General features: G+C 38.2%; 1 protein-coding gene and 1 pseudogene across 1 annotated transcript; one reads left to right on the top strand and one right to left on the bottom strand.

Moving 5' to 3' along the window:
• Positions 1–909: 909 nt before the first annotated feature.
• On the bottom strand, positions 910–2,741 carry LOC122755832 (annotated as a pseudogene).
• Positions 2,722–5,566, top strand: LOC122755071. The gene is given in 4 exon segments (XM_044003450.1): positions 2,722–2,805; positions 4,657–4,984; positions 4,987–5,322; positions 5,325–5,566. Coding segments are annotated over 4 exon segments (990 nt in total).
• Positions 5,567–24,793: the final 19,227 nt, after the last annotated feature.

The raw sequence follows: 24,793 nt of genomic DNA, 5'->3' as shown, positions 1-24,793 counted from the left end.
CCTCAGCAAAGATATTGGAGTGCTTTGCCATGTCCTTCTACTGCTCATTTTACAGACCAGGTTAACTGACTTGCCCAGGGTCACATAGCCAGTAAGTGTCTGAGGCCAGATTTAAATTCAGGAAAAGGAGTCTTCCTAACTCCTGGCCCTGCACTCCATCCACAGTGCCACCATATATAAGAAAAAAGTATGAAAACATCAAGAAACAGAAGCATGTTCTCTATTACCACCACAATATTTGGGAGGTGTATACTCACACTTTTAATCATTGCTGAGGTATGTCTTCCCACCTACCTCCTGATGCAAAGCTAAGAGCCCATTTCTATTTAAAATTAGAAAAGAAGTGAGAAAAACAATTTAAGTTGCTTTCAATATTTTGTAACTTTGAAAAAAACAACGATCTTTGTTGAGAAGCCAAGTTAGGGAGTGAATACTCTGTGAAGGACCTATGAAAACATGAACAAGAATCATATAATATGAAGAGATATAGATGGAATGCAGTCTACATTCTTAGAGGGTATTTTCACATCAGTGAAATCGCAAATCCATTATTTTTATGATCTATCTATCTATCTATCTTTTTATGGTGCCAATTTTAAAGAGTTTTTATTCTTCAGGACAAGAATTGCATTTCCCCTTATTTACAGTACTGATAAAGTACAATGTTGTTTACTTCTCTCCCTCTGCACACATTCAAATATTTAGAATGCCCAGATTTATACAGTAGCTTAAATGTTAACTTTTAAACTGCTACTGCCTTGGCAAAAAATTCAAGTCCTTCAATTTTTGGAAAGCTGTGTGGAATGCTCTTTCTTCTAGTGAGGAGTTCAGTCAACCTCTTCAATAGTGGATCTAGAAGAAGCACCTCCAGATAGGGCTTAGCAAACCTCCTTGCTTGCCCCCTTCACTCTAGTACAGTTTTGTAATGATTGGGCTGCAGATTTTCTCCAGTTCTTTCTGCTGATCCTCAAATTGTTCCTTCTCAGCAGTCTGGTTCTTATCCAACCAGTTGATGATTTAACTACATTTGTCAAGGATCTTCTTTTTGTCTTCATCTCCAATTTTGCCTTGAAGTTTCTCATCTTCTACAGTAGCCTTCATGTTGAAGGCATAAGATTCAAGAGAATTCTTGGAAGAATCCTTGTTTCTCTGCTTCTCATCCTCAGCCTTGTATTTCTCAGTCTCTTGGAACAAATGCTCAATGTCTTCTTTGCTCAGACGACCTTTGTAATTGGTGATGGTGATCTTGTTCTTCTTGCCTGTACTCTTATCCACAGCAGAAAAATTGAGGATGCCATTTACAATGATGTCAACTGTTACTTAAATTTGAGGAACACCCCTGTGTACTGGGGGGATTCCTGTGAGCTCAAATTTGCCAAGCAGGTTATTATCCTTTGTCATTGCTCTCTTACCTTCATAAACCTGAATAAACACACCAGGCTGGTTGTTGGAATAGGTAGTAAAGATCTGTCTGCTTGGTGGGGATGGTGGTATTATGTTTGATCAGAACTGTCATAACTCCATCAGCAGTCTCAATTCCAAGGCAAGAGGAGTGACATCCAACAGCAACAAGTCCTGCACATTCTCAGATTTATCTCTAGACAAAATGGGTGGACAGCTGCACTATAGGCAATAGCTTCATCAGGGTTGATACTTTTGTTTAGCTCCTTGCCATTGAAGAAGTCTTGCAGAAGCTTCTGGATTTGGGGGATTTGAGGGGAACCATGCAAAAGGCTGATGTAATGAATCTGTGATTTATCTAGCTTGGCATCTCTTAGGGCCTTTTCCATGGGGTCCAGTGTGCCTAGGAAGAGATCAGCATTCGGCTCTTCAATATGGGCTTGGCTGACTGAAGTATAGAAGTTGATACATTCAGAGAGGGAGTCATTCTCAATACTGACCTGGTTTCTGGAAAAGAGGGTGTACTTTGCATGTTCACAAGCAGTGTGTAGATGGCAAACAGCTCTCTTGTTCTTACTGACGTTCTTCTTGTGCTTTTGCTTGAACTCAGCAATGAAATGGTAGACCACGTGGTTGTCAAAGTCCTCACCACTCAAGTGGGTGAACCCAGCTGTGGACTTGGACTTGACCTCAACAATGCCCTGTTCAATAATAAGAATGAAGACATTGAAAGTACCATGTCCAAGGTCAAAGATCAACACATTTCTCTTGGCACCAACCTTTTTGTCCAAGCCATAAGCAATAGCAGTAGCAGTTGGCTCACTGCTGATGCTGAACATATTTAGACCAGCGATGGTTCCAGCATCTTTGGTGGCCTGATGTTGGGAAGCGATTAAATAGGCTGTTACTCTGACTACAGCATTTGGGACTGTCTTCCCAGGGTAAGCTTCTGCAATTTCTTTCATCTTAGTCAAGACCATAGAAGATACTTTTTCTGGATAGAAACTTTTGTTCTCCATGTTCTACTCCACTTGGACCTTAGGCCTTCCTGCATCATTAACCACTGAGGAAGGACAATGCTTCATGCCTGACTGTACAACTGCATCATCAAATCTTCGACCAATCAGACATTTGGCATCAAAAACTGTGTTGGTGGGATTCATTGCAATTTTTTTTTTCTTTGCAGCATCACCAGTTAAATGTTCTGTGTCAGTGAAGGCCACAAAGCTTGGGGTGGTCCTGTTTCCTTAGTTATTAGCTATAAACTCCACTTTCCCATGTTGGAAGACTCCCACACAGGAGTAAGTGATGCTGAGATCAATGCCAACTGTGGGACCCTTTGACAAGGTTGCTGGGACATCAGGTGTTGTATCTGATTGCTGTGGAAGAAGAATGGCTGCTGCTGTGCTTAGTAGACCCTATCTATCTATCTATCTATCTATCTATCTATCTATCTATCTATCTATCTATCTATCTATCTATCTATCTATCTATCTATCTATCTACCTATCTATCTATCTATCTATCTATCTATCTATCTATCTATCTATCTATCTATCTATCTATCTATCTATCTATCTATCTGTGATTTTCATTGATTTACATTTACAATGGGCTTTGTGATTGTATCGTGCTTTATGCATATTATTTCATGCTTTCCTCACAACAATTTTATGAATAAACTAGCACAATCACTGTTAAGTCCAGTGGCCTTGCTGGGTTAACATAATACTTTTCTTTTGGAAGTGAATCCAATTTTGGGAGGACTATAAACCTCCATTTAGGATGTCCTTCTTTATCTGCTACCTCTCTTTGGAGTCTCTAAGGAGTGCTTCTGGCAACCTCATTATTTGCAGAATGAAAGTGTGGAGAAAGAGAAAGAAGACTGGACTTGAAGTCAAAAGGCATGAGTTTGTAGCTGAGCTTCAACACTTCCTATTTATGTGACCAAGGACAAGTGACTTAATTTTTCTTGGTCTCAGCTCCCTCATTTATAAAATGATAATTCGCCTACTTCCACTACCAACCTCACAGGATTATCGTGGATTAAGAGTTTATAGATTAAATTACCATAAAAATATTTACTATTATTTAAGTATGGTTTTACAGAATGTTAGAAAATACAATGTATCAGTCCACAACATATATTCACTGCCTCCAAAAAGGCCTATATTCAAACAAATTTGACAAATTTGACAAGTACTTGTGACTCCTTTTTATATGTATATGTATATATATATAAATAATATGCATGAATATATATATATATATATATATATAAATCAAGCACCAAAAAGGGCCTTAGGGATGCCATTGTTATTGGAGGCAAATGTGCATAGTTGGTTATGCAAATATGACAACAGTAATCAGACTATCTTCATTGTCTAATTGGATTCAACCCGGTGATCATACATCCTTAGCAAAGGTCATTTCCACTGGATAATAAGTGTTTTCAGTAACAATCTGTTCATGATAATTTTTCACTTGCCTTCCAGCTGCATGTGCTGTTTCCAACTGCTTATTCCCCCAAAAGGTTCAGCACAATTCAAGTATATAGTACAGATTTAGCCTACTTCTGTTTGGATATTTGTTGTTGTTGTTGTTGCTGCACTATCATATCACTTATCCAGTAATTTTGTAGAATAAGGTGTTTCATATAAAGGCATTTTTTTCTTTTTTTTTTTTTTGGTGGGGCAGTGACGGTTAAGTGACTTGCCCAGGGTCACACAGCTAGTAAGTGTCAAGTGTTTGAGGTCACATTTGAACTCAGGTCTTCCTGAATCCAGGGCTGGTGCTTTATCCACTGAGCCACCTAGCTGTCCCCAAGGCATTTTCTAGATAACTAAAGTATAGGTCAAAATTTCATTCAAAATATTTATGGTTTATTTGGACATATTTTAAATATCTGTATACACTTACCTGCCTTCTTAAACAGAGCATGCTGGGTGGGGGTGGATCAAGGGCCATGGCTCCGGTGGGGGGGTTGGGGGGGTGGGGGCACTGTGCTTTGGAGCCCTCCTTGAGTCCCGAGAGTCCAGAGCCTAGGCTTCCGTGGTAATCCCGAGCCAAGCCGGCAGCCCCGCCTACCACCATGAGAGTCTAGGCCTGCCTCTGAGGCAGGCCGGGCCTGAGCCTCGGAGAGCCCTGCGCAGCTCCCTCGCTGTTGCTGGGGCCAGGCCCGGTGCCCCTGCCCGCGCTACTCCCCGGCTGGGGTCCTCGGGCCCAGGCTGCGTCCTGCCACTATTCGCCCTGTAGCCGCCGCGCCCAATACTGCCCCCAGAGTCTGTGGAATCCAACTGGGCTGAAAAGCTAGACTCACAGCTTCAGGCCACAGACCGCAAGGTGGCCCGGATCAAGCAGCAGTGTCTCTGCCCCCTTGGGGTCTCTTCACCTGCTGATTCAAGCCTGGCTCCTTCTGGGTCCTGGATGTCCCATTCTAATTCCGAAGGGGAACCCCCTCGGCAGGTCTGGACCCTGGAGTACCCCACTGAGGAGCAGGGCTGGGATGATGCCTGTTTCTCCTTGTCGATGTGGGATGAAATTGCCACTCTTCAGAGCCAGCTCCGGACCCAGGCTCAGGTGACAGTGCTGATGAGTCAGGCATACAAGGCCTGATGGAAGACAGGGAGCGTCAGAGACGTCAGATTGATGATCTGGAAGAGGAGCTGGCCCGGCTACGAGGGGCTCCTGAGGAGCAGGCAAGGTTGGAGCAAGGAGTGAAAGACCTGAACTCTGAACTGCAGAGCCTACGTCTGCAACTGCCGGCCAGTCCCGGGGAAGCCAGTGTGACCGCCCACTTCCGCCAGGAGCTGCAGAATAATCACCAGCTTCTGTGGGAGGAGTATGAGGCTGTTCCTGGGGAGCGGAAGCTAATGCGGGAGCAGCTGGGCCAACAGCAGGAGTTGCTACTGAGGCAGATGGCTGAGGCCAGGCGACCCAGGGGCGGAGCTGGAAGGTATTGGAGCAGGTGCAGAGTGATCAGGAAGGCCAAGGCTGGCTGGCGGACGCTCTTAGGGTGGAGGTCCAAGATGTTCGGCGGGAGATCGATCTTGTCAGGGCCATGGTGTCTTCTCTTCAGGCCCAAATCCGAGGGGATCCCCCAATCCGTCCAGACTCTGCCATCTCCAGCTCTGGCCTGAGCCTCCTAGACAGTGACAGACAGTAGCTGGGATGTACCTTCTCGAGAGCCAGCCATGCCAGCAGACCCCCAGAACAACACCAAGTCCAGCACCGCGTCCAGCATGGAGCCCAGCACGTCCAGGCCTGTGAGGAGCCCCCAGACATCGGACCGGTCCAGCAAGCTGCTCCTTAGGGACCTCTGAATTGGCTGGCCAGCACTCCGTGCCTCAGCCTGCTGAAAAGGAAAGTCGTCTGAGCAGAGGGAGGAAGAACAGACTGAAGCAGCTCATTCCTTCCCCCGAGGAGATTTCTCAAGGGGCCAAATCCCTGCACTCTGCTCACTGGCTCCTCTCTGGTCCTCCTCATCTCCCCCCCAGGATACCTTTCTTTCCCCTATCCTCCAAATCCAGAATAAAAAAGTGTTAACTGTAAAAAAAACATAATAATAATAATAATAATAATAATAACAATAATAATAATCAGAGCATGCTGAATAAAATCTAACTTTTTCCCCTTTCTTTAAAAAAATAACACAGTATAATTAAAAAATATCAAGTGTTAAGTCAGGAAAAATGTGGGTCTAATGCTTTCCTCTGATGCTTACTAGTAGTATGACATCACACAAATCACAACTTCTCTGAGCCTATTCCTATCAGTACAATGGAGATAAAAAATTGTTATATCTATGTCTTAGGATTCTTTTGAAGATTAAGTGAAATGCTATATTTATAGTGCTATAAATTATTTTTATATCAACAGAATCACTACTAATATTTTGTGACAGTTATTTCTACAGAATTCAAGTACTGATTCATTGATTTCTCAGGGAATATTTAAATGTGCAGAATGGTTGCCTCTGTAGATTCTTTTTTTTTTTTTAATGTATGAGGTATTTTATTTTTTCCATTACATGTAAAGATAGTTCTCAACATTTGTTTATACATGCTTTACAATTTCAGATTTTTCTCCCTCCCACCCCTCCCTCGCCCCTCCCCTAGACAGCAGGTAATCTGATATAGGTTATATCTATATATCTCTATACATATACATATAGATATATATAGATATATATATACACACACACATATATATACACATAATAACATCAATCTTTTTCTGCATTAATCCTGTTACAAGAGAAAGAATCAGAGCAGTGACGCAAAACCTCAAATTAGAAAGAAAAAAAAAAAACCAACAGCACCCAAAACAAAAGAAATAATATGGTTCAATCAGCATCTATACTCCACAGTTCTTTCTTTCTTTTTTTTTTCTTGGATTTGGAGATCCTCTTCTATCATGAGTTCCCTGGAACTCTTCTGTACCATTGCATTGGTGAGAAGAATATAGTCCATCACAGTAGGTCAACACTCAATGTTGATGATACTGTGTACAATGTTCTTCTGGTTCTGCTCATCTCACTCATCATCAGCTCACGTAAGACCCTCCAGGTTTCTCTGAACTCTTCCTGCTCATCATTTCTTACAGCACAATAGTATTCCATTGTATTCATATACCACAACTTGTCCAGCCATTCCCCAATTGATGGGCACCCCCTCAACTTCCAATTCCTTGCTACCACATACAGAGCAGCTATAAATATTTTTGTACATGTGGGTCCCTTTCCCCCTCCCATGATTTCTTTGGGCAAAAGACCTAAAAGTGGGATTGCTGGGTCAAAGGGTATGCACAGCTTTATCGCCCTTTGGGCATAATTCCAAATTGCTCTCCAGAATGGTTGGATCAGCTCACAACTCCACCAACAATGCATTAGTGTTCCAATTTTCCCACAGCCTCTCCAACATTTATTATCTTCCTTTTTTGTCATTTTAGCCAATCTGATAGGTGTCAGGTGGTACCTCAGAGTTGTTTTAATTTGCATCTCTCTAATCATTAGAGATTTAGAGCATTTTTTCATATGGGAATAGATAGCTTTGGTTTCTTCATCAGAAAACTGCCTGTTCATATCCTTTGACCATTTCTCAATTAGGGAATGACTTGGATTCTTATAAATTTGATTTAATTCCCTATATATTTTAGAGATGAGGCCTTTATCAGAAGCACTGGCCTCAAAAATTGTTTCCCAGCTTTCTGCCTCCCTTCTAATTTTGGATGCATTGCTTCTGTTTGTACAAAAATTTTTTAATTTAATGTAATCAAAATCATCCATTTTGCATTTTATAATATACTCTATCTCTTGTTTGGTCAAAAATTGTTTTCCTTTCCAAAGATCTGATAGGTACACTATTCCTTTCTCTCCTAATTTACCTATGGTATCACCTCTTATGTCTAAATCATGTATCCATTTTGACCTTATTTTAGTATAAGGTGTAAGATGCTGGTCTATGCCTAATTTCTGCCATACTATCTTCCAGTTTTCCCAGCAGTTTTTGTCAAATACTGACACAAATATGGTGGTGATACCAAAATCAGGCAAAGCAAAAACAGAGAAAGAAAATTATAGACCAATTTCCCTAATGAATATTGATGCTAAAATCTTAAATAAGATATTAGCAAGGAGATTACAGCAAGTGATCACCAGGATAATACACTATGACCAGGTGGGATTTATACCAGGAATGCAGGGCTGGTTCAACATTAGGAAAACTATTAACATAATCAACCACATCAATAAGAAAACCAACCAAAATCATATGATTATCTCAATAGATGCAGAGAAAGCTTTTGACAAAGTACAGCACCCATTCCTAATAAAAACACTAGAGAGTTTAGGAATAGGGGGAGCTTTCCTTAGAATAATAAACAGTATCTACCTAAAGCCATCAGCAAGTATTATATGCAATGGAGATAAATTAGAGGCCTTCCCAATAAGATCAGGGGTGAAACAGGGATGTCCATTATCACCCCTATTATTTAATATTGTTCTAGAAATGTTAGCTTTAGCAATCAGAGAAGAGAAGGGAATTAAAGGAATTAGAATAGGCAAGGAGGAAACAAAACTATCACTCTTTGCAGATGATATGATGGTATACTTAAGGAATCCTCGAGAATCAAGTCAAAAATTACTTGAAACAATTAACAACTTTAGCAAAGTAGCAGGATATAAAATAAATCCACATAAATCATCAGCATTTCTATACATGACCAACAAAGTCCAGCAGCAAGAGATAGAAAGAGAAATTCCATTTAAAGTAACAGTAGATAATATAAAATACTTGGGAGTCTACTTGCCAAGACAAACCCAGGAACTCTATGAACACAACTACCAAACACTCTTCACACAAATCAAATCAGATCTAAATAATTGGAAAGATATCAATTGCTCATGGATAGTCAGAGCTAATATAGTAAAAATGATAATACTGCCTAAATTAATTTACTTATTCAGTGCCATACCAATCAGACTACCTAAAAATTATTTTATACAGCTAGAAAAAATAATAACAAAATTCATCTGGAAAAACAAAAAATCAAGAATATCCAGGGAAATAATGAAAAAAAATTCACAGGAAGGCGGGTTAGCGGTACCAAACCTGGAGCTTTACTATAAAGCGGCAGTCATCAAAACTATCTGGTACTGGCTAAAAAATAGAGTGGTAGATCAATGGAATAGGCTAGGCTCAGGAAATGCAGTAGTAAATGACACTAGTAATGTAGTGTTTGATAAACCCAAAGACTCCAGCTTCTGGAATAGGAACTCAGTATTTGACAAAAACTGCTGGGAAAACTGGAAGATAGTATGGCAGAAATTAGGCATAGGCCTCTGTAGATTCTTAATCTATATACTTTATACTTCTATACTTTCTTTTTTGTCCTCTTTTTTTTTTTGGTAGTTTTTCACTTCTATAATCCTTTGCTTTAAACTCTTACTTTTTTCTGTTATCATTTTGATTGCTTCTAACATCACTACTCAAATTGTTTTAGTTTCTTCTTCCAATTGGCTGCTATAGATTAGGAAACTGGAATTGTTTACATATTACTAATAGGAAGACTAAATACCCTCTGAATGAGGGCCTATGAGTGACATGAAAAGCTTTGAGACATGAACCTCATAAAATCCCCATTCAAGTGCCCCAAATCTTTTTTGTTTATTTGTTTACTTCTAGGCTTTCTTCAGCCTGGAATATTTGAGGATGCCAGATAAATAGCCTTTGGAAAGAAGATGTCATATGGTGTTTCTCTTGTTAAGAATTCTGACACTCAATTGTTTTGGAAATCAATTAATTAAAACATTTTTAAAGTATCTCCTCTTCCTGGACAGAGCCAAGAATGTAGAGGAAAGTCAGTGATTCCTCAGAGGTCTCCCCCAAATCCCTCCTGATCCCTTCAAATAATGCCATAAGACAATTCCTGAAGCAGCAGGACCAGCAAAAGGATGAGGTGAGATCATTTTCCAGCCAAAGAGATCTTAGAAAGTCAGCAGGCAGGGGCAGAACCAAGATGGCCGAGAGAAGTCAGCGAGTTGCCTGATCTCTCCCTCTGTTCCCTCACAAAGAACATTAAATTAAGCTTCTGGACGGATTCTGAAACTACAGAACCTGCAAAGAGAAAGAGAGACACAGTCTTCCAACCAGAGATAATTCAGAAGACTTCAGGAAAGGTCCATCTCACTCAGGCAAAGGGAGGCTCAGAGCATGGTGGTGTAGCACGAAGTGGGTAGGGCAAGTCATCATCAGGAAGTTGTGGGCCACAGCCGAGCAACTGAGGCCCCTGGATCCTGGGTCAACAAGCTGGTGGCACAGCAGGACAGTGGTGAAACCCACCTGCACCAGCTGGGAGGGCAGGTTGCCATCAGGAGGGCCAACCACAGGAGAGGCACGACCAGGCCTACCAATCCCAGCATACAGCCAGCAAGCCCAGGGCAGTGAGAAATTCACAAGGCACAGAAGCCTCAGCATAGAAAGTCAGTGACACAGCCCCTATACTGCAGCACAAGATCCTTGAAACATGGACCCTGGTGCCCCCAGAGCAGACCTCAACTTAAAAAAAAAAAGCTGCAATATGAGTAAAAAACAAAAAAGACCTCTCACCATCAAGAGCTTCTGTATCAACAGGGAAGAAGCAAACACAAATGCAGATGAGGACAATACTCCCAAATTGCCTACATGTGATGCCTCAAGAGGGAAGATGAATTGGTCTCAAGAACAAAAAGCCTTCTTGGAAGAGCTCAAAAAGGATTTTAAAAATCAATTGAGGGAAATGGAGAGAGAAATTAAAGCAACACAAGAAAATTATGAAAAAAGAATCAGCAGCTTGGAAAAGGAAGCACAAAGAATCAGCAGCTTGGAAAAGGAAGCACAAAGTTTGACTGAAGAAAACAATTCCTTAAAAATTTCATTTAGCCAAATGGAAAAAAACAACTGCATAATCTCACTGAAGAAAACAATGCCTTAAAAATTAAAATTGGACAGTTGGAAGATAATGACTCTATGAGATACCAGGAATCAGTCAAGCAGAATCAAAAGAATGAAAAAATAAGAAGAAAATGTGAAATACCTCATTGGAAAGACTATGGACCTGGAAAACAGATCCAGGAGAGACAATTTGAGAAGCATTGGACTGCCTGAAAGCCACGATCAGAAAAAGAGTCTAGACATCATATTTCAGGAAATTATCAAGGAGAACTGCCCTGATATTATAGAATCAGAGGATAAAATCATCATTGAAAGAATCCACTGATCACCTCCTGAAAGAGACCCCAAAAAGGAAAACTCCAAGGAATATTGTAGCCAAATTCCAGAATTGTCAGGTGAAGGAGAAAATACTCCACGCAGCCAGAAGGAAGCAATTTAAATATCATGAAGCCACAGTCCAGATTGCTCAGGACCTGGGAGCTTCAACATTAAAGGATATTAAAGGGGCAGCTAGGTGGTGCAGTGGATAGAGCACTGGCCCTGGAGTCAGGAGGACCTGAGTTCAAATCTGGCTTCAGACATTTGACACTTACTAGCTGTATGACCCTGGGCAAGTCACTTAACCCCAATTGCCTCACCAAAAACAAACAAACAAGCAAAAAACCACACAAAACTAATGTATGTTAAAATGATTTGTACATGTAATTGGGGGAAAAAATGTTAAATTAAAAAAGAAGCAATCAGAATAAAATGGCAGTAATCAAAAGATTACCTTCCTTCAGATCTTAAAGGAATATGTAGAAGCTGGTGAGAAAGTTTTTAAGTTTTTTGGACCAAAGCTCTAAATAAACTTTAAAAAAATTGCAAAAAAAAGAGTGAATGCCAGGCATGGAGGATAGCAAGATAGTGCAAATATACAAAGATGGGAGATAGCATTTCCACTGTTCATATTTGTCTTACTTTTAAGGATTTGGAGAAAGCCATTTGTCCTTATCATTCATTCTCCCAGTGAATATAATTATTTATTTCTTCCAAGTTAGCATAATACATCAATTCTAAACTTTGTCATACAAGCAAGGTCACCATGTTACTTGTGGCATTTGGGAATGAAGCACATTCACAGTTTATTTTTTTTTCTTAATATAGTGGACTAATTTCCACTCCATGTCCACCTTGCTCCAGCTGCAGGTTTTAAAATGAGTTCCTTCTTCATGACAGTTTAGCTACACAAAATGTCAACCACTCATGAAAGTTTAAGAGCACATACAAAAAGAGATGACAAAAAAGTCACGAATGGGAAGTGTTTGGCACACAAGTAGTGGCAGTTTGCATCTAGTGGTAGCTGAGAAATCTTTGTTGCAGTATCTGAGAGCAATGAGAAAATATCCAGGAGGAATTCAGTTTTAACTATGGGATCTCAGGTGAGACCCTTGAGCAAATGGTGACAGCTTATCTCCAGCTGCACAGCCAGCTTTTATGCAAAGTAGCTCTCCAGTGAGACTGCCTGGATGAATCTGTCAGGAATTCAGACAACTCTGAGGAGGTTTTATGTGTGTATATATCAATGTCATTACCATACAAGTTTTTAGCCCAGTTGATGAAGGGCATTTTAGGCTCATTAGAAGTCTTAAGTTGATACAAGATGTTGCCTGGGGTTCTGAGACAGAGGAAAAAAATGCCACAATCTTCAGAAGTATGCAGCCATAGGTTTTATTTGCTCAATATACCTGTTTACTAGTGAAAAAGAAAACTATTTTAATGCATTTTTTAAAAAATGTTTCTTCCCATTGATAGAATCAAAGGCTGGACCTAAATAGTCTTTAGTACATCCAGGAGATGCACAGTAAACATTTGTAATGCATGTGGAAAGTAGACCTTCCTTCTACTTACTCTAAGAACTAAGACTAAGTATTTTTAAAGGGCTTACATAACTTTTATTCAGATTTTAAAAGTAAAAGACTTAGAGCAGACAAAAGGTAATATATGTATATGTATGTGTCTATATATGTGTATGTGTACAAGTGTGTGTATGTATATATGTAAATATGTACATATAGTACTTGAGTTGATTTGGAACCTCTCCTTCCATTTAATCATCATGAAATTTTAAGACAACATGCTGAAATATGATAAAAGTCTAGAGTATAAATCAAGATCCACTCTTCATTGGCTCTCTATATCTTACAGACTTTTCAACTTTCTTTGTAAGCAACCCTACAAAAACTTGCAAAGAAACCCAGGGTTGTAAGTTTTGGTTGCAAAAAAAAAAAAAAATAGGTCTTGTGAAGCATTTGTTTTCTTTTCATTCAATAAAAATTCAAGAATCTTGTACTATAAATAATGTTTCCCTCTTCTCTAGCAGTAGGTTTCCATTAAAAATAAATCAAATTTGATTTGCTGTAAAATTTGCTAATATTGAATATTCTTTCTCATCTCAAATACATATATGAATGAGAAACTAAGTAACTTTGCTCTGGATTACAAGAAATATATACAAAATATGTGAACATGTGTATATATGTATAAATACATGTATATATGCATACACAATAGGTATGTATGTGTATATGTCTAAAATATGGCTGGCATAAGCAGATATATCCCTCCAATCCCTGTACTTCCTTGTCCTGCTATTTCTGGATTCTGCTTCAATGCCCACATTTGACTGGCATAACAGTAGCCCTGTCTACTAATACAGAGTTCTTTAATGGGATTTTATGAACATGCTATTGGGACCAAAATCAGGAAATATGAAAAGTTAAAAAAAAAAAAAAACTCTAGCAGAGTTCTATTTGTAGCACTAAAAACAAACGATATTTTAGCATCTGGAAGAAAAGAAAAGAAAATTCATGAAAATGCCTCCCTCACATTTTAAAAATATCCTATATACTTATGGGGGTGTTACATAAACTGTTTTTATGACCATTTGAGTGTGCATTTTTGGGGACATATTTTGACTTTACTTATGTGTTTAAAATGAATTACTAATACTGAATGCCTGTTTAATTTCATGTGGCCCTTTCTAGCCATTTGACATTTAGCTTTACTGATTGTCAGGAGAAGTAGATGTAGGATTAGTTCTTACTTATAGCACTGCTCAGCTAGATATTGAAAGCAGTGTGCAGCTCTTATGCAACCCTGGAGTAGTGTCACAGCAACGGGAACTTTGACAATTCCCTACTATACACTGGGGGGAGTGCGGGGAGCTTTTACTTCTCTAAATGAGCAGAGGTTTTCATTTTATCAACTTGGAGATGCAAGAAACAGCAGTTTGCTATGACAGCACCATGGGGTTTTTTGGGTGATAATGTCACTAGATAAGTTAAAATCAAGGGACAAAGATAGCCTGCCTACTAGAAAGAAGCATTTGGAATTTAGCATATTTCCAACAGTGGTGCAATGGAGGGGAGTCCTCAATTTGGAGACAGAGAACTCAATATCTAATCCAAGCTCTGTTCCTTACTACCTCTGTAAACATGAGGAATTCATTTTCATTCTTTGAATTGCAGTTTCTTCATTTGTAAAATGAGGTGTTTGGGCTAGAAAAGCCCTAAGGCTGAGGTCCCTTTCAGCTCTAAATTCATAATATGAATATATATTAAGGTATATGAGGTATATGCTCTGATAAAATATGCTCCTTGAAGGTAAGAACAGTTTGTTTTTTTCAATGTTCTTTATTCTTTTCAAGCCACTGTTTTTCTTTGTATCTATATCACCTAGCATAGGGTCTAGCACATTGATTTTTTTTTTAGACTATGGCTTCATATCTTCCATGGGCTAGAAGTACAACAGACAGTCATAGGCCTGATTTCACTGCTAATTGGTCTGAGAACTTTTAACTGCTCTATTTCTGCCTTGAGCTAAATCACTCCTTTTGCAGCCTAATGGCCTCTCACTATTGGGTACTCATCTAGTTGGATCCAGATTTCATAGAGCCATCCAATCATCTTAGTACTTTGAAGCTCAGAACTCTTAAACTCAAATGAACTACCTGCCTTAGCCTCTCCAGTAGCAGAAATTACAATGGGGACAACTAAGTCTGGCCATAGGAAATTCTCATTATGTAGAGATTGAGACTGGACCTCTAAATGTATTATTATGGAAAGCTCTCATTAAGGGAGGAAATTGCCCTCTACCCGCACAGATTAGCATATTATTTACATCTTATAGTCTTAAAGAGTTACTAACAGCACTGAGAACTTAAAAAACTTGCCCAGGATCACAGAACAAATTTCTATGGGAGAGAACTAAAACCACAGCATCATAATGGCTTAAACTTAACCTAATCAATCCTTACTAATTGATATCTTTCTTATGCATTTGTGTATCTCATGAGTTCAAACTACCTCAACTCACATTTCTATAAAGTTTTAAAATTTTAGTAAGTAGTAAAAATTTTCTCTTATTTTCATCCTGTTTTTCTTTTATATTGAACCTTGATTTTATTGGTGCAGAGAACTTTACAGTGAAAAAACTCTCTCTGCCAAGGCAGTGTAGCGCTTATTAGACAACTTAAATTCTCAGAGAGAGGCCTGTGACACTGAGAGGATAAGCAATTTGCAATAGCTTAAACAGTGAGTATGTATCAAAGAGTTAGGACTTCTGGACTTAAAGCCCACCTCTCATCCACTAAACTCTTCTGCCAATCATTTGTATTTTATAACTGAAGACCTCAGATATGTTAAGTGACTTATCCTTGCTTATATACCAAGATAATATCAGAGCTGGGATTCAAATCCAGGATTCTTTCTAGTATACTGTGATGCTATTGGGCCAGACATTTCATTTCTCTTGTCATGCCTGACATTTCGTTTCTTTTGTCATGGGGTGCAGAGCACCCCAGAAGTTCTCTAGGGCACATCAAGGAATCTTCTCCTTGAGAAACTAAACCAGAGGACAGATATACCTAGAGAGATAAGCAGAAGCAAATTTGACTAAGCTAGCTTCAATCTCCACCCTTCATTCTGATCTCCCTTACCCCTGGGGAGATAAATTTGGGTGTGACTGAGGACTTTGTGTCCTGAAGAGAGATCTGTAGCCACCCCTCATCCAATTCCTCTAGCCACCATATATGGGAGATGGTCCTCCCTCACTAAAGAAACTTTCCACAGGCAGATAGTCTGCCCCTATCAGCCCCCTATAAAAGTACCTGCCAGTCTCCTGCTCAAGGAGATTGGTACCTCAAAGCCACATGCTTTGTTCCATACCTATCTCCCCATGAGAAGTCCAAGGATTTCTTTCATGGTTTCCCTTCCCTCCCCCCTTCCCTTCCCTTGCCCTTAAATAAACTACCATCTTATTCTAACTGCTTTTGTGTGCAAGAGGGAGTAATTCTTTAAAGAGGAATTCCTAAAAACCCCTACCCCTAACCCAAACCCCATACCCCATTTCCCCCAATAACACTTTCATCAAACTTTGAACACCAGGATTTGTATTTAATATATTTTAATGTTTTAGTCTTTCATTATGCTTTAGTTTTTCAGGCTACATAAAAACTATATGCTCAGATCACTAGTTTCTGGGTACAAAGTCATCTGTTCAGTTATTGAATCTGGGCCCAATTCCAGCTTTGTGAGGCTGGATTAGAGGTCAGCATCCACTGAAAGCTTAGGGGGCTCTGTCAGGCCTAGGAGAGTATGAGCTGTAATGAACCAACTGCAGTGACAGTACAAGGTCAGTCAGACCTCTTCTCAGAGGGAGGGGGAGCAGTCCCTGTAAACTCCTGTAAGGAAGACTGTGGTTCTATCCCTACCCTGCGTGGAAACCATTCTCAGTTTGCAAATTCATTGTTCTTTTTTTTACAGTCCTCATATTCTCTGGACTTTGTGCAGCATTTGACACTGTTGTCTCTTTTCTTTGTGACTTCTGAGGAACTTCTATGGCCCCTCTCATTCTTTTTTATCATGTTCATCTGGTTCATCTCTACAGTTAGTTTGTGTTTCTTCTCCTGCCCCTCAGATCCCACAGGTTCATCTCTTTTCTTCCCTCTTTCTATAATCTCCCTATTGTTGATCTCATTGACTCCTATGGCTTCAATTATCACTTCTATTCAGGAAAAGGAAGAGGGACTGGACCTGGGATTTCATTGATATAGGGAACATTCAGATGAGAAAATTCTTTCTGCTGACACTTTCTTTGCAACTTATATTCCTTGCAAGCTTCCTTGAACCCACAGGGGTTCAATCACTTGCTTAGTGTCACACATCTAGATTTTGTCAAAGGCAAGACTTAAACCCAGAGCTACTTGGCTCCAAGGTCAACTTTCTATCCCTACCATAATGCTGCTTTTCAGTTTACCTTTATTCAGATAACTCATAGATCTATATATTTAGTATCAATCTTTCTCTTGAGCACCAAGCCCACTATTTTAACTATTTGCTATATGCATCCACAACAATGTCCTCCTGGCATCATAAATGCATTATGTCTAAAGATGAACTAATAGTCTTTCCCCCTCCTTAAATCTTACTTTCCTCCCTGCTTAATGTTATCTACAGCTCTATCTTTCCAGTCAGCCAGACTCAAACCATAAGTCACCATTGATGTGTGCCTCTCTTTCACACACAAATATATAATTGTCTTCCTTGAAAATATCACCCCGTATCTCTCAATTCATAATTTCCTTGTCCATACTACAACTATCTTTTTTTCTGGCCACAATGACCTCTTTTTGTATTATTATAATAGCTCCCTTACTGATTTCCCTGGTACCAGTCTCTTCCCTTTCTAAATTTATCCTTAAGACAGGTGCCAAAATAAGATCCTTAATGTGCATGTCTAAACATGTCACTCAACCATTCAAAAACCTTCAGCTACTTACTATTGTCCCAGGATAGCATAAATATCTTGGTCTGCATAGCCTGGGTCAATCTTATCTTTCCATTCTTCTCTTCTTCAAGGCACCACTAGGTGTAAATGTGATTCCTAATGCTCCCAGATGAAAATCATCTCTTCTTAGCTTTTCTTACAGCATTTTGTCCATTTTTACTAGGTTTATAAGTTGAAATTTAACCCCATACCCACTTGTATCCAGCAATCTATCCATTATACTACATTTCCTCTTAGAATATTATAATGTAATAGGAAAGTTATAGCAAATAACCCAAACAAGCCAGAAAATGTACATGAGCAATGGGGAGACCCAAAATTTGTGAATAAATGGGTTCAAATTTCACCTATACAACTTATTAGTTTTGTGACAATGGGTAATATATTTAAGCTGGATTACTTTAGGTAACTCCCAAGGTGTTATTTAAAGCAATGTGGGTCACAACAGGAAAATCACTTTTTATGGAATCAAAGGGCATAGGTTCAAATCTCACCTCTGATGATTATAACCTAAGTAAATTTAGGCAAACCCCAATCTCCTGGGCTTCAATTTTCTCATCTATAAAACAACTACTTCATATTCCTTCCAGTTCTATATCATCTGTAAAATGAACTAGAAAAGGAAATGGCAAACCACTCCAGTATTTTTACCAAGAAAATCCCAAAAAGGTTCATGAAGGGTTAGACAACTGAAACAACCACGCAACAAAAATGATACTAAGTGATGGGAGGAATTTGCGCACCAGGAGGTTCCCTATTCCTAAACTGCCAATTCTTTGTGCACTGCTGTGACTGTGTATTTAAAGGTTTCATCCTGAAATAATTAGAGATCTTCTGGGGTATAGACAAGAGTGGAAGAAAATGCTTGTGTTTTATCAATGTACAGACCCTAAATGAGAAAGGGAGAGAAAAAGTAAGAAAAAAAGTTCAAAATCAGATACAAGTGATCCACACCTCCCCCCCTCACAGTTGCTGAATTTCCTTTCTGTTGAAAAACCAAGACTCATAAGCAAAATGAATTACTGTTTTGTTTAATTGTAGTTTTGCTCTTTTGGGGGGAATGAATCATTTATAAAAGAGAGCTGATATCGTTCTGTTTACCTGGATTTGCTCCACTTACTCCCCTTGGAAGGATTTGTCTAAATTAATTTGATTGGCAAGGCTGCATTGTTCAGATGATTGGCAGGAAACACATCACTACTGTGTATGCAGACCCTGGAAAGCAACCTTTCAGCATAGCAGTTAACACCTATTGTTGCCTCATTGATTTCAGCTCATCTTGCATTGAAGTGGTTGGCTAGTGCCTGGAATTCCTTTGTCAAAACCTCGGCTTTGTGTCTCACACAGCAAACAGCAAGGGCAAGTTCCAGAAGTTGCCTAAGAGCCACTGAATATCTCTTTTAAAATGGCTTTGAAATTGACCTAAGGGAAAGAAGTGTCCTTTCAAAAGGCAGTGTCATGTCAAGGGGACCCAGGGAAGGTTAAGACCCACAAAGGATCCAAGTGACATCAAAGGAATGCTTTGATAATTTTCCTCATAGATTTGTGGTCACCTGTGACCAGCTTTGGTCCAAATTTGAAATTTGATAATCATTTCCAATTAAGCATCACACTGCAAGCAAGGGGAGATTTTCATTATCCTTATTAACAGGCACTGATCAAGTGCCAAAGAGAGGCTAGTCACTGGCTATAGAATTAAACATATCCCTGCCAGGATCCCAGTGATTGAAACACCATTATTTAAATCTCCCTCACAAGAGGAAACTATGTCTTCTGTCTCCTCTTATTTTCTCCTTTACATTTTCTCCATTCTTTCCACCCTTTTATGCCAAGCCCCAAACTTTTATTTTTTGCAAAGCCAGAGACTTGCTAAAGTAGTTTTTATAGCACTAGCACTATTCTCAATCACTATATATTTCTAGAAGTATAGTTTCTCTGAGGAAGTATTTCCTAAAAAATATTGTAAGTGTATGACTATTTAAGCCCCTTTTCAGTAATCCACAGGGACACATGTACACGAGGCAATAAAATATGGCATTTTATTTCAATTGTCCCTCTTTTAGTGCATTTTCAACTTTTGATTTTTCTGTTTTCTTACTTTAATGGCTCAGGAACATTATAACTCACTTCCACCTTACTCACTAAAGATCATCTTAAAGCCCCTAATGGAGACCCTGAAAAGTATTAGGAGAAAATGTTATAACTACTGATCATCAAAACCTTACAGAACGTGCTGAAATACCCACTACAAAGAGATATTTATCCTTTACCTTTGCAAGCTTTAATGGAGCAAACCTCACTAATACCTAGCTATGAGAAATATTATAATATGACTATGCATGGCACTATGGAGAAATCCTTCTCTCAGAGACCTCTCTGACTATTTTGAAGCCATTCGGTTAGAGTGGCATTAGATATTTCTTTTACTCTTCTCAGCCATCTTCCATTTCTCTTCCCATATGCCACTAATATAATCCTGAGGCCAGAAGATCAACCCAATTCCCAGCTCAGATATTGAAATGTGTTGTAAGAGATCAAAGCTGAGGACCAGAGAGCACCTGGCTGCTTTTGATCTTGATCATGAGTTATGACAAGCTGGAGTTCTTTTGTCCACCTCCAAGAGTGCTCTTGCCCTTGGCATATTTATGGAGGTCAGCTTGAGTGAAAAAGTTCCTTCCAACATACTTTACACCTCTAGTCACAAAGCCAGACTTCTCACAGGGGAGAAAGAAAAAGGAGGATAGGGGTATTATTATAAAAACTGACAATAGAGGATGGGCTTTAGGTGTCTCAGGTCCATGAAGGTCTTAGCAAAAAATCTTGAAGTCTGAAAAGAAGCAAGGAGGATAAGAAAAAAATGACTGAATAGAAAAAGATTTATAATATGGACAATGGAAGGAAATTCAGTTTTTCATTGGACTTTTGCCTCAATCTGTACTTTATGGGCAGAATCTTTGGCTTTCTGTAAATGCTGAGTCTCCTATAAACTATAACAGGTATCACTGTATATATAGCCCAATTTGAATCTTAGCATAGACCACCTTTTATTTTCTAGGTTTTGCTCCCTTTAGAAGAATCCCAACATTCAATTTGCCTACCCCTTTACTTTATGTATCTGTGAATATATTTGACCAATAGAAATAGTATGATTTTTGAGCAACTGTTACCCAAAACTACAATTTTTATTTTGGGTATTCTTTATGGATCCTTGTTGTTACCTTCTCCTTTTGACAGTTCAAATCATGTTTCCTCAAAAATCCACAAGTAAGATATTTTTATCTACATGGCTACTCGTTTTCCGACCAACTTCTAAAGTTGTTTCATGTAATTAGCAACAGAAAAGACATCACAATGCCAAGAAAGGAAGGAAGGAAGGGAAAGAAGAGGGAGAAAGAAAGAAGGAAAGAAGGAAAGAAAAACAGAAGAGAAAGAGGAAAGGAGGAACAGAGAAAAAGGAAGGCAGGAAAAGAATGATAAATATTTCTTCTTTTCCCCTGATTATAAATTTATGAATGATAAATTTTATTTCCACTTATTCTCTCTCTTTAAGCATTTACCTCTGCTATATTAGGGATATACTGAAATAACATGAGAAAAAATAGAGAACATAACAGGATAATGACTAAAATAGTGAAAAGGTAAATAATTTAGAAAGGAAGACTTAGGAAACCTTGGGGGGAGGTTAGAAGTGATAGTTTTGCTCAATTGAATTCCTATGTATTTAGTTTATGATCTAACCATAAAAAGGCTCTTATTATTACCTGTTTTATTTTAAACATGGCCACCAACTGTTTCTCCTTACTTTCCATGATTTTCTTATTTCTTCTCAATCAGTATAGAATTGGGCATGGGGAGAAGACTGAAATTTATTATCATTATGCAAAATCTAGAGGCACATTCCTGATTCTTAGTTTATTTTATTAATGTAATACCAACATTAAGTGGAAGAAATATAATGAATGCATACATTTATTTAACTAAGGAATGTGGTCTTAAAAAGAATCACATTAATTGCAAAGTTCTTTTCAAGCTTTTGGCAATGCATATCTCATTCAGATAACTTGAGGGCTTTTTTTTTTCCTGTTTACTGACAGTTATCAAAATAAAATTTTAATGGAAAAAAGGAAATTTACCCTTGAAAATATCACTGACACTTGATGAGATGAAACTAAGAATTAAATTTGTGGCAATACAAGGGTGGATCTTATTGAAAATGAATACATTAGAAGGAAGATTAGAGTTGCATAGTATATCAAGAAGATATACTCAAGTGAAGAAAACCTCTTTTGTGAGAGAGGAAGCATGGGAGAGAACAGCTGGATGAGGATCAAAGGAGAAAGAAACAGATGTTATATTATGTTGGAAGTATACTACAGATAACCCGGCCAGAAGGGGAAAATAGCTGATGAAATTGGTAAATATCACAAATCTGGCTTGGAACAATGATATAATACTGATAAAAATTTCAATTCTCCAGATACCAGTTGATATCATCTCTTCTAAAACAGGATCAAAATTAGAATGGTTAACTTAAATCAATGCTACTTAAGTTATTTTTAAACTTGAAGAAACACTAAGAAGAAGCTGATTCCTAAATTGCTTCTGACACCGGAAGAAGAATTAGTTGTAATAGAAATAATGGAGAACTTAGGAGAAAGATTACATTTTATCTAAGACTATGCATGAGATATGAAGTAGAAATTTAGTTATAATCTGATGTGTACCATAAATATTGATTAAAATAGATGACTGGCAGGAAGGGGTGGTTTCCATTTACTACTGTCTGTGTATAACTGTACTTTATGAATTTTATATTCTTTCCTAATATCTTAGGTATGTTTTAATCTGATAAATATATTGATGTTTATTATCACTATTCTAGTGAAAAGAAAAAAGTCAATCAGTCACTGAAGTACACAAAACATGGAGAAATTAGCCACAAATTAAAGTAGATTATTATATTACTTCTGGTGGGACAATTTATCTTTGTTTCATTTTTGCTATAGCTTATATAATGTATATTATTGATACTTTTGGGTGGTTGTTGTTTTTACAATTAAATAAAGAACTTGAGCTTCATTCCCCAAACATCTGCTTGTTGGATCAGCTTCTAATGCTTTTATCTTTTTAGGGCATAGTAGAAATATATCAATAAAGAGATTCTTCATTGTCAAATCATTCTATTGACAGAAAATAATAACTGAAACATATAGTTATACATTTGTTGCTTACCTTTACATGCAAGTATTCATTTAAACATCATCCTAATGTGAAATAGGTACTATAATATTATATCCTTTTAAGAGATGAAGAAAGTAGGATTCAGAGGGGCATTCATTTAGGGTAACCGAATTGAAAAGATCAAAAACAAAGTATGAAATGATCACGCACTTACAACTACCTACTCTGTGCTAGACATAATGCTCTGCACAGAAATTACCAAGACAAATCAAACAAACACAAAACCCAGCCCTCATGGATCATAGATTATTTTGAAGAAATACATAATACATGCATAACAATACACATATGTATACTTATAATATATGTGTGTAATATATAATACACATTTTAAATCAATTAATATATGATATAATATATGACATCATCAACATAACTAATATAACATCTAAAAATGAAAGCATTATTAACTTGTTTGGCATTCTACATTTGATCCTATTTTAGGTGCTCCATCAGAGCTGTGTCATGAATCTAAAAAAGATGTGTAATATTTACCAATTTTCATCAACTATTAGTCCTCTTCTATATGTTTTATAAGCATTTATACTCAAATGCATATGCCATATTAAGAATTGACCTTATGAGTTGGAGAGATAGCATTTGGAATAAATGAGAAAGGTGGAGAAAGACATCATATAGAAAGTAGCATTTGCTTTGAATGTTAAAGGCACCTAAGAATTTTGAGAAGCAGGGATAAGGATGAAGTATATAGTTCATGAATAGCAGATAGTTTGTACAAAGGCACAGATATCAGAAATAAACTACCATGTTTAAAGAGCAGCAAGAAGACCAGTTTGCTTGGTCTACAGAATATGCAAAGGACAGTAGTGAATAATAATCTTGGTTTGAAACAGGTGGTGAAGGTCTTTAAATGTCAAGTGATAATTATATTGATCATGGTGACAATAGGAAGTTATTGCACCTACTTAAGCAGAAGAGTAGAATGGTCAAACCCATGCTCTAGGGATAAAGGCACCTGCATAGAAGATGAATTATAATGAAAAGACAGTGGATTGAGAAACAGGTAAGAGATTTTTGCAATAAATAAAGCAAGAGTTGGCAAAAGTGTAAACTAAGGTATTGGCTGAGTGTGTAGTAAGAATGGGACAGATACATCACAAGATTTAGTAACTGGTCTGAAATGTGCCATGAGTCAGTTAAGAGTCAAGGCTATCTCAAAGGTTGGAAACTCGGGTGCCTTAAAATGTTTTTTTCCCAGTTTTTACAGTTGCATTTGATTCTCTGTGATCCCATTTGGACTTTTTTTTTTGCAAATATTAGCAAGATTTGCCATTTCTTTCCCTAGCTCACTTTACAGATGAGAAAACTGAGACAAACAGGGTTATGTGACTTCCTCAGGGTCACATAGCTAGTAAGTGTCTGAGGCCAGATTTGAATTCAGGGAAATTAGTCTTCCTGACTCCAGACCAGTCATTCTATCAATTGTGTCACTTAGCTGGCCTGAAAAATGGAAGCACCCTCAACATAAATTATGGCATTTTAAGGAAAAGTGGATATGAGAGTAATATATAATTAATTAGCTTTTGGATATATTGAGTTTTTCATGACTCTGGGAAAATCATTGGAAATATTCAATGGAAGTTATGCTTTTATGAAACCATAGCTTAAAGACTTAAAGAGGGAGTGAGAGGATTAGGAAGGGAGAAAGGGAAAGAGAGAGAGAGAGAGAGAGAGAGAGAGAGAGAGAGAGAGAGAGAGAGAAACAGAGACAGATAGAGGGGCACAGAGAGACACAGATATACAGAGAGACAGAAATAGAGACAGAGACAGAGACAGGGAGAGAGATAGAGACATAGACAGAAAGAGAGACAGAAAGAGACAGAGATAGAGCATAGATGAGTCCTCAAAACAGAGCTTTGATCTATAACCAT

This window comes from Dromiciops gliroides, chromosome 4 (genome assembly GCF_019393635.1).
Source record: "Dromiciops gliroides isolate mDroGli1 chromosome 4, mDroGli1.pri, whole genome shotgun sequence".
Lineage (NCBI taxonomy): Eukaryota > Metazoa > Chordata > Mammalia > Microbiotheria > Microbiotheriidae > Dromiciops > Dromiciops gliroides.
Note: the sequence above shows the minus strand (reverse complement) of the source record. Positions and strands in the feature narration are given on the sequence as shown.